The 16495-nt window shown below is 56.2% G+C and overlaps 1 protein-coding gene across 2 annotated transcripts in view; it reads left to right on the top strand.

The window, feature by feature from the left end:
* The first annotated feature begins 15994 nt into the window (after window positions 1-15994).
* TNIP2 (TNFAIP3 interacting protein 2) overlaps window positions 15995-16495 on the top strand; it is a 35714-nt gene continuing 35213 nt past the window's right edge. For both annotated transcript variants that reach the window (XM_040489299.1, XM_040489308.1), the window contains exon 1: window positions 15995-16283. In XM_040489299.1, the coding sequence (XP_040345233.1) occupies window positions 16005-16283 (279 nt within the window). In that variant the 5' untranslated portion in view covers window positions 15995-16004. The remainder of the gene's footprint in view (window positions 16284-16495) is intronic.

Consider the following 16495-nt stretch of genomic DNA (forward strand, 5'->3'; position numbering starts at 1 on the left):
TGGGGGCCCAAAGAGGCTGATGGGGGGAGCAGAAGGCCAGCCCAGCAGAGGCTGGGCCTTGCCCAGGTAGGAGGCCAAGGTCTGCCTCTGTGTTGCACTGGGTACGAAGGGCCAGAGTCCAGCAGGGGGAAATGGCTGGGCTGGATGGCTCTGAACCACACAGGCATGGGGGTCACCCAGGGGCTGGGTTTAGGTCATGCCCACGCTGAGGTCTCTGAGGGCCTTGAGGAGACGTTGCCGGGCAAGGGGGGCTGTCCACTTGCAGCTGGACAGAGCTTAGGCACCTCGCTGTCTACCTGTCCCTGAGCTGCCTGGCAACGGTCCCGGCCCCCAAAAGGGGAGACCTGGCTGCAACAGTTCATGTGCTCTCTGATGAGACACACTTGGGGTCAGAGAAGTTGCCCGGGACACGCCAGAAAACCAAGTGGTCTGGCCCATGCCCACCAGGAAGAGACCACGATGAAGTCAAGACCACCTGAGAGGAAGGGGCAAAGCTAAGTAAGGAAGGGGTAGTCGGAGGCTGGTAAGGCTACGGGAAAGCCTTCAACCAACAGGGACTCAGTTTCTCTATCTGTGAAATGGGGGAAGGGGCATCTGCTGGAGAGTTGGCAAAAGCTGGGGGAAGAATAGGAGCAAGCAAAGGGCCTGGTACCGCAGCCCTAAAGCCCCCTCTCAGGGGTGTACTCAGGTATCTCAGGGAGATACTCTCCCTGCTTGGCCCAGCACCGCCCCTCACCCTGCCCCCAGTCTGTGACTCCACCCACCCACCCATCCACAACTGAATCTGGTTGTCAGGGCTGAACTTAGACCCCAGAGACTCTGAAATTCTACCCCTCCAGGCCCACAGGAGCACCGTGGAACTGGCTGGCCTCAGCCACCATTAGCATCCCACGTGGCACCTCACTCTTGGAACAGGGCCCCATGTGAAGGAGGCTCAGTGCCGGCTCGGCTGCGTTGGAGCTCCTGACACAGTGCTCATTACCTTGTGGCTGGACATACATGTTTTCTGGCAGTTCAGCAGACCAAGTGCCGACACCTGCTGGGCCCTGGGGACCCCAAGGTGATGCAGGGAAATCCTCGCTCTTGCTTCTCTCTTGTAGGAAGGAGCAGATAGACACATGAGCAGACATTGTTGTGTCAGCCATGAGTGACCTCTTTCTGGAGTGGGTGGCTAGGGAGAGGGTAGACCTGGAACAGAGTGGGAAAAAGCCAGACATCCATGCCTCCAGCCCCTGCATGACAGCATGACAGGATGGGCAGGGGCTGACTTCACGCCACACTCCAAGGTGGGTGACGACAGAGAGGCTCATTGCAGATGGTTTGGACAAACCAGGTGGTCCAGAGAAATATCTCCCAGGAATGCAAACTGCCTGTGTGTGCAGGAGATCTCAGCCGAATGGGGAAGAGTGTGCAGCCCCTGCCTTGGAGAGAATCGAGAGCTCAGGTTGCTGCTGTCCTTCCTCGCCAGTCTAACTCTAGGCCCTGGGGGGAAAGGGAATGCTGGTTGGGACCCCAGTGCACCTCAAAGCAGCCTGTCAAGCTAGGGAGTACAGGAGGCACAGGCCAGAGGAGCCGGGCGCCCAGGGGTCCCCGTGGGGGCTGGCAGAGCCGGCGCTGGTGAGGAGGCAGCTCTGGCTTGCGGGGAGGGTGTGCAGGCAGGTCCGGCCCCGCAGGTGAGCAGAGGTGAGGCAACGAGCTCTGGCCGGCCAGAGGAGAAGAGTGGGGCAGGCCTCCCTAGAGCAGGACCACGTTAGAGGCACACCAGTGTCACGTGAAGCACGCTCATGGGATGATGACCAAAGAGCAGGGCTAGTCCCTCTACCACACCCATCACTAGGGTAGCCACGGCTGTGCACTCGGTGGGCTGTGCCGGGGCCCAGAACAACTGGCGGCAGCTGCAGTCTGAGGGTGGTGAAGATTAAGATGAGCTGAGGGGCAAGATCTGCTGCTGGCCCAGAGGTCACTCCTCCCCCAAAACCTTGGAGCTCTAAGCGGCTCACTCCCTGTCAACATCCGTACGAGCCCTGGCCATACCATGCCCAAAGTCACATCACCAGCCTCTGTGCTGACCACCAGGCTTCACACAGACTCATGATCCAGGGCCCACTTGCCATGTCTTCCAGGGTATCTCCAAACATCTCAGGTTTAACACATCGGAAAGCCTGCCCTCCCCTGCCCTCCCCATCTCCAGCCTCATTCTTCATGCCTCTCCTCCTCTTAACTCTATGCTTACTCTGTCCATCTAGAATCCTGACCCCTCTCAGACCCTCACCACACCATCCTCTCTCATCTGGTCTCCTGCTCCTGTCCTTGCCTTACAGTATCCAATGTCACAACAGAGGGATTCGGTCACAATGTCAGTTAGGTCATGTTACCTGTCCACTGTGGAATCTCCCAGAGCAAATACCTGGGTTCTCACTGAGGGCACGTGTCTGCACAACACTTCTGTTCCCTCTCTGAGCTCCTCTCTCCCTACTTCCCACCCCCAGCAGCCCCACTGGCCTTCTTGCTGCTGGGGAAGGAGCTCTGTAGGGACATTCCTGCCCCAAGACCTTTCACTTGCTGTTCGCTCCTACATCAGTCTTCCCCCAGATTTATTACACACACACACACACACACACACACACACACACACACACACACATCTTTTCTACCCCTTCCCTAAATCCCTATATATTTTTATTGGTTATGGTTGGAATCCTCTGGAATGTCATCTTACAAGGTCAGGACCATACTTGACTGCATCACTGCGGCCTCTCCAGGGTCTCAGTGCCTTCCTGGCACAGAGTAGATGCTCAAAAAACAGTTGTAGGATGAATAGACAAAGGCCTCAAGGGGCAGCTGCGAGGAAGGGGCGGGCTTAGGCAGAGCTGTGTCCAGAGGACCCAGAAACATCAACCTTCTCACCCATCCCAACCCCAGGAGTGGCCCTTAGTCATACTAAGTACTGCCTCACCAGCCTGGCTATGGGGTGAAAGGAAAGGGGCTTGGAACACCTTGGTGGGCTTGCTCTCGGGCCGGGCCAAGGCCGTTGGCTGTACCACTGCCCCCTCTGGCAGTCTGCCTGCCAGTTGGAACAGCAGGGAACAAGTGCCCTTCCCACTGTCCCAGGCCCCTCTGGGGGAGGCCATTTGGAACCGCAGGAGCAGGGCCTCTGGCCACAGGGCCCAGCAGGTGACAGAGAGGGACTGACGCTGTAAGGCGGGAGGGGGTGCTGGCTGCTGGGCTCTGAGGTGCCTCTTCCAGGGGACTCACTAGCGGTATGTGCTCTGGCAAGGAGAACGGGCTGGGCGGGAGTGGTCAGCCTCAGCTCTAGGCTATTTCTGAACCTCGGGCCCACCCTCCAGCATTCCCTCACTCCACTTTACCCTCCTTTGCTGGTGGCCAGGGGAGACCAGTAGAGCAGGAGCGGGGGCCAGAGGGTGGACAGTGGAGGCCGTGGCTTACGGGATGCCTGAGTGCCGGGTGGAAATGGGGAGTCTCATCCAGACTCCAAGCCGGAACTCCTCCAGCTGGTTTCCCCACTGCCTCCTAGCATCCTTCCTGGGAGAAGCAGCTCGTACCACTGCCCCAGGAGGCCTCCCGCACGCTGCATTCTTGCACAAGCCCACCTCCAGCCCAGCCCCACCTACCCCTCTGGATAGCCCTGGCTGGAACTTCTAGCTACCACCGCCACCAGGCAGGGGTGCCTGGTGGACAGGGGGCAGGGCCCTGTCAGTCAGCTCTGCATCCCAGCACTGTCCAGCACTGGGCCCTGATCGGAGGCTGCCCCCGGTGGCAAGCCCTGTCTGTGGGCTTCTGGGTGGGCTGCCCACCGTGATAGCCTGGAGGGCAGTGCCTGGATCTGGCTTTGCCTTCTGCCCCTCATGCCTGGTACTGGCCTGGCTTGAGTGTGTGGCTCAGCCTGGCTCCCTTCTCCGCCAGCCTGAGAGACGTGTAGGGTGATGTAGTCAGAGGAGCCTTTCTGGGGACGACAGAACCCGGCCGGCCCTGCTGGCCTGGGAGGACTCTCCCCACACAAGAAGGACCACTGAACTGTGGGGCTCCCTGCACACCCACCTCCCCTCCCCAAATGGGCTGCCCCCTGCCAGCAAAGCCCAGCAGCATCCCCCGAAGCCCAGGCCACTACTGTCTCTGCCCTCCTAGGCGTTTGTTTGGGTGAATTTTCCACAGAGAACAACAGTCAGGCCGGCCCCACTAGGAAGTTCTATTTTTAGACACCAACCCCATGGGTAGAGGACGTGGAGCCCACGCACACACTCCTGTTTCTATTTTTACAACCAACCACCCTGCCCTCAGCCCCCACCCCCAGCCCAATTTGGAACTTGAAAGTGGCCCATTCTATTCTGGGTCCCACTTCCTGAGTTGGTGGTGTGGAGGAGGTGGGTGTTTGTACACATGGAGCCTTCTCTATCCTCCTCTGCAAACCCCCACTCCGAAGCTCCTGCACCCTGCTGTCCACATGACCTCCAGAAGGCCAGGGGGCTGGCAGGGGAAGCCCCGGGGGCTGGCAGGGGAAGCCCATGGGGCTTGGCGAGGGGAAGCTGTGGTCCTCAGGATGGGAAGGCCTCCTGGCACCCCCAGGGGGCCCCACCTAGCACCCTGCCTGAGGTCAGGGGACAGGTGGCCCTCCCCAACGGCAGTGGACACTGGGATGAGGTGGGAGTATGAAGCCTTCCTCCACCAGGGGTAAGAGGAATAAGGAGCAGCCTGGGAGGGCTCCTCCCAGGAAGGGAGACCTCCAAGAGGAACGTGGCTGTCCTCCAGGCCCCTGCCTCAGTAGGAGTGAACGAGGGAGTTGCCCCACCAGGCTCCCAGAACTTCCTGCCCAGCTGGGCCCCTCTGGGGCTCCGGGAGAGTCTCACCAGGCCTACTGCCGCCTGCCAGGGGGCACCACTCCTCTCCCCCTTCTGAGTGGACTTGGCCCTCAGTCCCCACTCTCATGGGCCTCCTAACCATGCTGGGCAGCTCCGAGGCCCGCAGCTGCTGGTTTGGGTACACCACCCCTCCAGATGTGCCACCCTCGGGCCAATCAATCAGTGGGACTCATGAATTGCACCTGACACTGTGATGCCCTCCTGTGCTCCCATCCCCACCTGGGCTGAGGGGGAGCCTCCTGGGCCCCAGACGCAGTGCTCAGCCTGTGCCCACCACGGCAGCTTAGAATGGCTTAGGTCCAGGATGCCCTGCTTCTGAGCCCCCTGCCCTTCTCCCCAGCCTTCGACAGTGGTGGGACTGGGGAAAGATGAATATGGCCCACCTACTACAGTGAACTTCTGAGCAGTGCCCAGCCCAGAGCTGGCTGTGAGGAGGGGTGGGGTGGGGGGGCAGGGTTGGAGGGGGGAAGCTGGGGGGAGGAAGAGCAGAGTCTGCTTGACAAGGACTCCAAAAGCAGATGCTTCCATCTCACAGGGAAACTGGGGTTAATTAGCATGTGAGGAAAGCCAGGAGGGGAGTGGGGCGGGGCTCACGGGGGTGGGGAGGTGTGGCTGAACCAGGCCCAGTCAGGGGGGCACCCGTGGCCTTCCCTGAGCACCTGCTCACATCCCTTCCTCCAGCTCATCCCACACCCACCAAGGGATGGCAGGGAGCCCCATTTTCAGATAAGAAAACGGGGGCTCTCAGAAGTGTGAGACTTGCTCTCAGCAAGTCTGGCTTCAGAGCCTGTGTGTGGGCAGCTCCCACAGAGACACACAGAAATACAAGGTTGCTGGGGCGCCTGGGTGTCTCAGTCAGTTGAGCCTCCGACTTTGGCTCAGGTCAGGATCTCACAGTTTGTGAGTTGGAGCCCTGCTTTGGGCTTTGTGCTGACAGATTGGAGCCTGCTTCAGATTCTATGTCTCCCTCTCTCTGCTGCTCACTTGCTCTCTCTCTCAAAAGTAAATAAACATCAAAAAATTTTAAAAAAATACAAGATTGCTTTTTTTTTCTTGTTTCATACTGCAAAAAATTAAGGGCAAAGTTGTGTCTGTTTATCTCAATGCATTCACAGATAGGGTTGGAATGCCTGGCTGACCATCAGAGAGAGAAAGAAAGCCTACCTCCCATCTTATGCCAAAATAAGTTTCACCCCAGATCAAAGATCTAAAATGTTTAAAAAAAGAAAAATACATTAAAAGGGAATGTAGGTGATTATACACTATGAGAGGAGGTGGGCTCTCCCCGCACAAACCAAAGGTGAAGACAACTGGTTTTTTTAGTATAAAGGAAAGAACCAGCAGATAGGGCAACATAAAAGTGACTCCCTAAAGGTGAATGTTAAAAACACCATAAACGGAATTGAAAGGAAAGGGACAAGTTGGGAAGGAATATGTGCAAAATGCATGCATTAACAAGGGGTGAGTATAAAAAGCTCCATCGGCTGGGCTGTTGGGCATCCAACTTCTGCTCAGGTCATGATCTCACGGTTTGTTGAGTTCGAGCCCCGCGTCGGGCTCTGTGCTGACAGCTCGGAACCTAGAGCCTGCTTCAGATTCTGTGTCTCCCTCTCTCTCTGCCCCTCCCCCCACCTCAAAAATAAATAAACATTAAAAAAAATTTTTAAAGCATCTTTACAAGTTATTTACAAGTTTCTACCCCTTTAGTTGAAAATGGGAACTGTATGTTACCACTAATACAACTTTAAACACGTTCTAACTCACTAACAACTAAATAAATACAGATGAGAACAATGAGATGGCTTTTAAAAAAAAAAAAACTTCCTGAAGATAAAACTGTTATTTGGCACCGTAATATCTAAGGACAGGTAAAAGCAGCATTTGGTTACTACACACCCGTGTATTTACTTATTACAAGGAGAGTCTACCGTCACTCTTTCTAGGGCTGCACAAAAGTGAGCCGGTTTTGAGGCACACGTTCACATCCTGCCAGTTCACCAACGAGACAAAATCGGGCACACAACTCATTTAGAGTGTGTGTTTTAAATTTAGTTTTGACTCATTACCAGAGTTTTACGGGCATGTAGTGTAGAGAGCTACGTAGTTTTACAAGTCTTCTTACAAAACACAGCCGTCCCCCCACCCCTCATTTTCCATGGCAAGTCTGAGCTCATTCTTTTGGTTTCACTTCCATATTCCCAAGTAACACACTTACGTTGCCACTTCCTGACCTCTGATATCACTACATCATCATTTTGTTCAGACCAATGGTCACGGTTGGTAGCGTGATGCTAGTTATAAACACCGCTCACGTCTGAGCCATGTAATGTGTGCTGACAACTTTTCCTTTCTTGATCTACTTCTTGTTTGCCCTGAAGTTAATGTCATCTTTTTTTTATGTTTAATTTCTCACAACAAATTCAACTCTAAATTCTGTCAAATGTCCAGCTCTCCCCCAAGATCTCCTGGCGTGTGACGTATCCTATCAACTCAAAATACACCCTGCTTTCTCAGCTGAGGGACAGCCTTCACCCCGGGACCTGCAACATCCCCTCGTCCTTCTGTCTGCTGAGGATTTCCTGTGTTCTCCATTCCGTGACTTCCCCTTTCTTGATTTCCCCCCTCTGTTTGGTGGAGCACACCCTCAAGCAGCTTCCTGAGAAAGGGCTCTGGGGCCTACATTTTTTGAGGTCTTATCTTTCCGAAATGTGAAAACAAATGTAAAGAAACCTCACTACAGTGGCCTGGGGATACTAGAAGGGAAGGCTGGCAGGGGGAGCTGGAACATTCAGTGTGGGCTACAGGAAGAATTGTCGGCTACAGATCTCTCACAGAAGCATCCTCAACAGTCCCAAATCATCAATGACAGGTTTCAACAGGGAAAGATGGACGCTGCACCTTCTATGAATCAACTATATTGCAACTCAGCCAATGAGAAACCCTCATCACCCTGAACTCTCGCTTTTCTCCGACAGACTTTTGTTGGAAACAGCCCCTCCCAACTTCCTCCTCCTTCTCCGTAAAATAATGTCCCCTCCTTTGTCTGTTGGACGCACCCATGATTTTGTTGTAGCTTGCTTGTCCTGAATAAACCCATTTTTGCTGGTAAAAAGAACCTTTAGTCTTTCTTCTACCCTCTCTCTTGATTAATAGTTTGGCTGAGTGTAAAATTCTGGCTTAGAAAGCATTTAACTTGAGAATTTTGAGAACTTTTATCCAGATGCAAGTTTTGCTTTTGTGAAGTCTGAAGTCGTTCTGAGCCCTGTCATTTGTACAGTATCCATTATTTCTCTCTGGGTGCTTGAAAGAACTTCTCTTTGTTTCCAGTGTTCTGAAATTGCCCTTTCCTGGGCCTTTAGTGTGCACCTACTCTCACACTTGGATTTGAGCATTCAGTAGATCCTTTCAATCTGGAAATTCAGGTTTAATTTATGTGAAGGTTGTTCAAGTATTTCTTCAATGCTTTTCCTCCCGCCTATTCTCTCTTTTGAGAACTCCTGCCATGTAGATGTCACACCTACTTGACCAGTTCTCTAACACTTTCCTCTTATTTTCAACTGTTTGGTCTACTTTCTGCAAGATTTCCTCAATCCTAGCTCTCAGCTCTTCCACTGGGTCTTCAATTTCCATCATCATGTTCTTAATTTCCAAGAGCTCTTTATATAGTATATATACTATATATATAGTGCTGCCAAAGTGAGCACTCCAAGAGCTCTTTATAGCTGGTGAATATTCCTTCTTTATAACACCCAGTTCTTGTTCCATGACTATAATTTTTTCTTCCTGAGGACATTAATGATGGATTTTCTAAGTCTTCTTCCAGCATAGTCCTTGTCTCCTCCCAGGTACCCCTTTCTGTTTGCTTCTTCTTGATCTTCCACGTCACAGGTGTCCCTCAGACGTCTGGTCATCCTGGCTGGCTGTTCAAGCTGCAGAGTGGGACTCATGAATGGGGCTTGCTGACTGTCAGTTTTGCCATGGCACCCCAGTATCTCCTGGCTAATCAGATGTGCTGGAGAAAATCTCTCTGCTGTCCTGCCTGGAAGGGAAAGGCCCAGATTCTAGTGTTCTGGAGGTGGGGAGCGGGGGCAGGTCTGGGGGTTCAGCATTGTGAAAATGGGTGCTGCAACCTCTACCCCTTCTGCCCCACGGCCCCCAGTCCAGGGACCCTCTGTCCAGTCCATCCAGCATAGAAACCTTCAGTGTATGGCCTGGTGGGGGAAGTCCAGAGGCCCAGGTGTGGGTGGGCACTGTAGACGGATCTGGTTCTCTGCCATTTCTCCAGCCAGCCCTTATTTTGGCTCCACTGTACCCACACGTCTAGAAGTCCCCTGGGCCATGAATCTCTGAGCCTTTTAGAAGGAAGTGTGAGGCACTGGGGTCAGGAGGACATGGGGAGCTCTGCCTCTGTTCTGGGGCTACCAAGGCTGGAGTTAGTCCCTCTCTCTGAAACCCAACGTCCCCATGCATTGGGGAAGGACTGCATTTTCCCTGGGCTCTTCCCACCTGAAGGGACTTTACATCTGAAGCTTTTCCAGAGTTTCAGCAAACACCTGAGGAGACCAGCTGATTGCTGGGGACTTGACTTACCACCCCAAGGCCTTCACTCTGGATTTGTCTGTCCTCGGCAGTCTGTTTTCAAAAATCTTTGTTAAAAATTACCCTAATCAGCATTAAGCTTTCACGTTGAACATCATAACTCTTAACAGATAACACTTCAGCATTCACCAACACCTGTATTGACAGGTAACAGCTTGGTTATCAGCCGACACCTCAAATGTCAGCCAATACCCTTGCCATCACCAAGAAGAAGGCTGTGTCTGGGAACGAAATACATTCATTCTCCTGTTGGGGGCAGGGATGGAGGAGGGGGTGGAGGGTGGCTCCTGGGAGAAGGAAAACACTCCCACAAAGAATGGAGGAGCCGAAACCCCAGAGCCACCATAACCATATAGCCTAAGGGACCAGCTGGGGGCTCCAGTGGGTATCACCTTCACAGGTGAGGTTACCTCCACATCACCCTCATCCAAATAGGATGACTTCCTCAGGGCAGGGCCCACATGCTAGCCACATGGTGGGCACGCGGTACAAATGTGTTTAAAACATAATAAAAGCAGGCTGTGCATGTCTTTTCTATGGGACAGATGCACACACTGGCACCAAAGAGAGGGGACATTTGTCAAGGCGCCCTGCCAGGGCTGCACTGGCTTCCTGCCCCTCCTGTCCTCAGCTGCCATCACCCATACCCACCTAGCCCTGGAGTTTGACAGAGGTGCCTGGCCTCTAGGTGCTTCTTCCAAACCTTGGGACCCTGGCTAAGAGACCCCTGCCTTACTGAGCCCCTTAGAAAACTCCCACCACCCAGGTCTAGAAGAGGACACTGAGGGTCCCAAGAGTTGGCTTCTTGGCCCAAAGGGGCCAAGGGGTCTGAATTCACTCTGGGGCCAAAGGGTCTGAAAAGATGTCCTAGCACTAAATAGCAAGATGGAGAAAAAATGATGTTTCCAGAAGGGCTTTTGGGGATGTAGCATCCGTGGGGGGCAGGGAGGGGCCTGCAGGACTGGACTCAAAGGCTGGCTGGGAGGAAGGCAGCGGGAGGGGCAAGCTGAGTTGGGGAGTACCCTGTGGAGGAGGCCCCAACCCTGCAGGACCACGGGAGCTTGCTTGAGCTCCAGAGACTGGCAAGGAATATGTCTGTGTAGACCTTCTCCTGGCTCCCCACCCCCAGCAACCCCTTGACACTGGAGGGGGGAGGGGTGTCCCAGCTCAGCCTCGTCAAATCATTAATTCACTCCCGCATTTCACACATATTTACTGAGCACCTAAACATTTGCTTATTTCACAAACCCCGGCTGAGGGCATCCCACACACAGCGCTATGCCTGGGGCTAGGGCGCCACGGTGAGCAGGCTGGCGGGGTCATTTCCCCTCTGCACCCCACCTCCCGCATCCCAGGTGAGGGCGGCGCCACCCGCCTCATTGCTCAGGGGCATGACTTCAGATCCTCCTTCACTTTCTCTCACACCCCACCCCAGTCTGTGTGCGTTTCCTAGAGCTGCAGCAACCATCACACCAAACTCAGAGGTTTAACACAGCCCGAATATATTCTCTTACAGTTCTGGAGATCAGAAGTCTGCCACGGGCCTCACAGGGCTCAACTCATGTTGTCTGCAGAAGTGCATTCCTTCTGCCGGCTCTCAGGGCAGAACGCCTTTGCTTGCTTCCCCTCCCCCGCCCCGGGGACTGCCGCACTCCTGGGCTTGTGGCCTCTTCCCCCATGCTCAAAGCCCCAACCACAGGTTCAGTTAGTCTCTGGGCCTTTCCACAGCTGTTCCCTCTGCCAGGAAGGCTCTTCCCTCAGAAATCTGCAATTCTCATTCCTGCAAGTCCTTGATCTAAAGCCTTACTGAACACTGCCACCTGCCTCTGTCCCAGCATTGACAGCTGCCTGAGCCTACTAGGGAAGCAGCAACCTCTCCCAAACCAGATCACCCTGTGAGACAACAGCACTGGCCTGTCGAGGGCCCTGGGTCATCATACTTCGCTCTCCGTTTTCTCCCCCTTGGTCTAGCCACAGCTGAGCTAGTGCACTCAGGATCAAAGGCTTCTCCCACGTGTGGTTGGGATGCTTTCAGTGGCAGCGCGACAGGGAGGTAGACTGCAGACCATGGGAGGAGGGAAAATGGCTGAGAGCAGGGAAGTGTCAGACGCATCTCTTCCCCAGGGAGAGCTACATCCACGTGTGTAAATATTTCAGGGCTACACATCATGCGCTAAACCATGAAACAGACATGTTCTCTCCTTGTTCATTGGCAAATACACCCATCCTGCAGCATCCTGGAAGGCTAGGTCTGGGTTCACAGTCTTGGGCTTTCCTGAGTTCTTTGCCCGAACAGTCAACATAGAGGGAATGTTGGCCTGAGCCCCTGTTCTGAGACCTTCAGTGTCCCCAGTATGTACCCCCTCGAAGGGTTCATCAGCTCATCACCACTCTATCTAGGTATGCCTAGGGCCACACACACCAGCAGGACAATCTATCCTCGGTAGGACAGAGTTGGAGACAAATCCTGCCAGGGCCATCTGCCCAGGGAATTTCAGGTCCTGGCCCCCAAAGCGTGGTCTAGCAGTGGGGCACAGGCTCTTACAGCCATATGGACTTCTCATGTATGGGGAGGACAGAGGCAGAGGAAGGCAGAGTAGGGTCCAGGGCAGGAGGAAGATGAGGGTCATCCCCATGGAGACCAGACATCAACAAGCTCACCCTAGGACCACACCACTTGCTAGCAACCCCCTTCTCCAAAGCCCTGGGGCCCATGAGTTCCCTCTCTCAATCTCCTTGGACACTGTCTTAGGGAGAGAAGCAGAGGACAGAGGCGGTGTGCCATAACAAAGTCTGAACAAACACCTCCTTTCAGGCCCATGGAAGCTTTTGGATGTAACCACACTTTAGACCAATAGGACTGAAGTCAAATTCTCCCCCTAACACACTGGGGCCTACACAAGAGAGAGCAGGTTGGTATCTCTACCTCTGTGATGAACTTGGTGATGAACAAGATTGTTGAGTGATATACAGATGAGTTCTAGCCCAGCGGGGGCAGGCTGCATGCGCAGGGACAGTCAGGGGCTGGCTCAGCGATGATGAGACCCCTGGGCACCCACACAGGGCGAGGGTGGGATTCGCACCATACTTCGGGTCCTGCCTGAGGCTCTGGTCCCCAGGCTGGCTGGCCCCTGGAAGCACTGGCCCACATTGCCCCCTTGTGGACACTCATGTGGCAGACCCTTTTCCAGGCCCTCAGAAGGCTGAGGGTACAGCCTGGGCATCCTGGGGCCTGGAGCGCCCTCTTGTGAAGGAGGGAGGAGGGCAGCCTAGGTTACCAGTCAGCCCAGCACCCAGGCAAGTCTCCATGGCCCTGCTGGGGCCCTTTCCTTGGTGTCAGACGTCCCTGAGCTCTGGCCAGGAAACAAGCTGCCCTGAGGTACCCTGTGCCCACCAGGAACTAAATATGAATCCCACCAAATTTGCATTTTGATCATTAAGTCAAGAAATTGTTGTAGGCGCTGGGTCAGGCGTTGTTCCCCCAGGTGAGCTAATGGTGGGCCATCGGTGAGTCATTTGGCACTGTGGCAGTGTGGCCAGAGGTCTCTTGGAGGGAGGGCCTTCCAGGAACCTGCACTCACCCTGAGGGTCCGGTGCAGCCTGCTCCTCAGGGGCTCTGGCTCTCCCTGATGCTGAGTCTCTACTACCAAGAGTCCCTGCACTCAGCCCCAGGCCCACTGGGGGAGAGGGTGCAAGGCCAGAGAGGGCCACATGGATAGAAGGGGCCTTGGGGACCGAAGTGGTCATCAGGACAGAAGCAAAGGGCTGCCTCCAGCTCAAACCACCAGCAGTTTAGGCTGTGTGGGGTGGGCTGGGACTGCACTGGCTGAGCACAACCTCTCCCACTTTTGGCCTCAGGTCCTAGAATAGTCCAGAATTTTCTCTCCTTTGCCTGCCTCTCAGGAGCAAATATGATGGTGGCTACAAACTACTCAAATACACCATTTGGGCCATATTCATGTGTTCCCATACTTTCCTGGTTCCCAAGAGTCTATAGGGCATATGCTTTAGTTCCACCGGCAGGATAAGGAGAGGAGGGTCCCCTTAGATCCCACTGCGTTAGAACTGGGGGCAGGCCAGCCAGGAGTTGGACTGAGCAGTGGCCCCTATGTGCACATGGCAGTCTGAGGGCTTTGGGGAAGACCCGTGCCCCTCAGGAGCCCAACTGAGTATCCACATTGGAAGCTCAATCTGTCCCAGACCCATTCATGCCCTCTCCTGCTTGCCCCACTCCTGTGGGTGCAGCCTCCTCAAGGTTCTTGACCAGGCCTAGCGCTCAGCCCTGAGACTGTGCCCTTTCTGTTCCCTTCACCTAGAAGGTTTTTGCCCAGGCACCTGCATGGCTTTCTCCTCCCTTCTGGTGTCCAGTCACAGGCCACCTGTCTTTTTTGAGGACTCTGAATGAAAGCCAGGGGGAGTCGGGGTTGGAGCTGGGATCCTGTTGGGGTCAGAGAGGCACCTGGAGGAAGGGACATGGAAGGGTGGGTAAGGTGGGGGCTCTGACTTCCCCTCTTGCCCCTGACTGAGCCTCCCACATTGAACTTGCCCCTGGTGGCAGTCTCCCTGCTGAGCTGGACCTCAGAGAGCCTCACGTGGGGCTGAGGAGAGGTGGTCAGGGGCTGGAAGGAGGCATGGACACTGGGCCTGGGAGGCAATGTTGGGCAGCTCAAGACCTCTCTTCCGGGAGCTGAGCCAACACAGTCTGTTCTGTGACCTCCTCACTAGCGACCGCGAGCCCTGCTTCCTGGGTGCACCCAGGTGCACATCCTCTGTACGTGGCCCTGATCCCAGGGTGATGCCCACGCCACAGTCTGCTACCACCTATTGATGAGCAAAGCCTCACTCATTGGGGCAAAACAGTACAAAACAAATCAGCAGACAAAGCCAGTATCACTGATGCCCGAGGTCCCTCTAGTGTTGGATGAGAGACTGGAATGTGGACTTCACAGTTGAGAACCAGGTTCGAGGGCACTTGAGTAACCTGCCCCAAGCTGTACATATAAGAATAGAATAAGGACTCATCCCACCTCCAGCAGCAGTGGGGCCAGTGCTGTTTCTTTTTCTCCACCACTGCCTCAGCCAAACATAAGGTGTCATCCATAGCCATAGCCTCGGGGATTGTGGATTTACACTGTGTAGGACAAGTGCACCTCATCTTCTAGTCCCCACAACACCCCTAACCAGCAGGGAGGGAACTGGCTCTGATCTTCCCTCTACAGAGGAGGAAGTGTGAGCTGGCTTTGCTCATACACTTGTCTGATTTACAAGCCTGTGCGTGTTTTCCCTGGGGCCAGCCCAAGCTTGGCTATGGATTACTTAAAGGGGAAAACCAGATGAGGCCTGGGCGGAAGGGGGGAGCACACACATGCAGGGCTGGGGTGCAGCCGCTGTGAGGGAGGGAACCTTTGAAAGATCACGGATGTGCCTGGGTGTCATTGTGGGGGAAAGATCAGACTGAAAAAGAAAATAGCGAGGAGTCAGAAAAACCCTTGGAGTTGGTCTGGGACGTTGGGGGAAGGAAAGGGATGGAGAAGCGAGGGTAGGACAGGGCAGCTCCCTCCTGTCTTAGAGAGGGGCATGCAGGGGCCACCGCCATGCAGTTGGGTGGGTAGGGCATCTTCCTGAGCTCAGGGAGACGTCGCCCCGTTCCTGTTGTTTTATGTGGCTAAGTTGGCTTGCAGCCCAGGGATTTTGACCCACGTACAGGTCCTGTACTTGAAGTCGCCAGTGACCCATTCTTTCCCTCCCATCAGTAGCTGCATGACAGGTGTCTCACTCTCCCTCCTCCTCTCAGCTGACTCCCTTAAAACTCCCCTCACGCGGGGAGAGGGAGGCCGGGAGGGGGGGAGCGGGGAGGGGGGAGGGAATTGGGCCGCTGGGACAAGCCAGCCACCCCGGGAGGCCAGGCCCCAACGGCTGGGGCCGGGAGAGGGGGCGGGTACTTGCTCTCGGTGCGGGGCGGAACCGTTCTGTCGGTGGGGCGGGGCCAGCTCTTGGCAGGGGGCGTGGCCGTGCTGGCCGTCGGCGGGGGGCGGGGACGTTCAGTGGGCGGGGGAGAGGGGCTGTGCTGCCGGCGGGGGGCGGGGCCTGCTGTGGGCCGGGAGACTGGGATGTGCCGCGGGCCGCGGGCAGGGCGGGCTAGCGGCCGGTCGGGGCCGACCTTTCCGTGGGTCAGGGGCCACGCTGGCCGCCATGGGCGCGGCCGCGCCGATGGCGGGGCGGGGCCGGGCTGTGGGCGGGTCTGGGCCGGCCTTTCCGTGGGTCAGGGGTCACGCCGGTCGCCGCGTGCGGGGCCAGGCTGTGGGCGGTCTGGGGCGGCTTCTCGGTGGGTCGGGGGCCAAGCGGGTCGCTGTGGGCGGGGCCGGGCTGTCGGTGGGGGGGCGCGGCCTGGCTGTGGGCCGTGGGCGGGGCCGGGGTCAAGGCGGTGGGCGGGACGCTCCGGGAAAAGTTCCGGGAAGGTGAGCCAGTCCAGACCCGGCGCGGAAGTTGGTGTGTCGTCCGCGCGCCCTCCGGTAGCGGCCCGCGGCCATGTCCTCGGGGGGCGCTGGGTCCGGCGGGCGGGAGGGGGCCCCGCGCGCGGCTGCGACGCTCTGTGGCCTGTACCACGAGGCCGGGCAGCGGCTGAGGCGCCTGCAGGACGAGCTGGCGGCGCGGGATGCCCTCATAGAGCGCCTCCGCGCCCGCCTGGCCGCGCTCGAGGGGGACGCGGCGCCCTCGCTCGTGGACGCGCTACTGGAGCAGGTGGCGCGCTTCCGGGAGCAGCTCCGGCAGCGGGAGGGCGGCGCCGCGGAGGCCGCGCTGCGCCAGGTGCGGCCCTGTGGGCGAGCCGCGCTTCCTCAGACCGCAGCGGGTGTGGGCGCGTGTGGGTTTCGAGGAGGGCGAGCCCGAGTCAGGGCTGCGGGCTTGCGTCCTGGTGGGTTGTGACAGGTTTGAGAGCGTGCGCTCCAGGGTTGGGTGAGGGGAGTGGGTGGCGGCGGGCTCTGAGGAGTGTGTGCACGTGCACTGTTAACCTTAAAAAC

This window comes from Herpailurus yagouaroundi, unplaced genomic scaffold, assembly GCF_014898765.1.
Source record: "Herpailurus yagouaroundi ecotype Mexico unplaced genomic scaffold, PumYag 28, whole genome shotgun sequence".
Classification (NCBI taxonomy): Eukaryota; Metazoa; Chordata; class Mammalia; order Carnivora; family Felidae; genus Herpailurus; species Herpailurus yagouaroundi.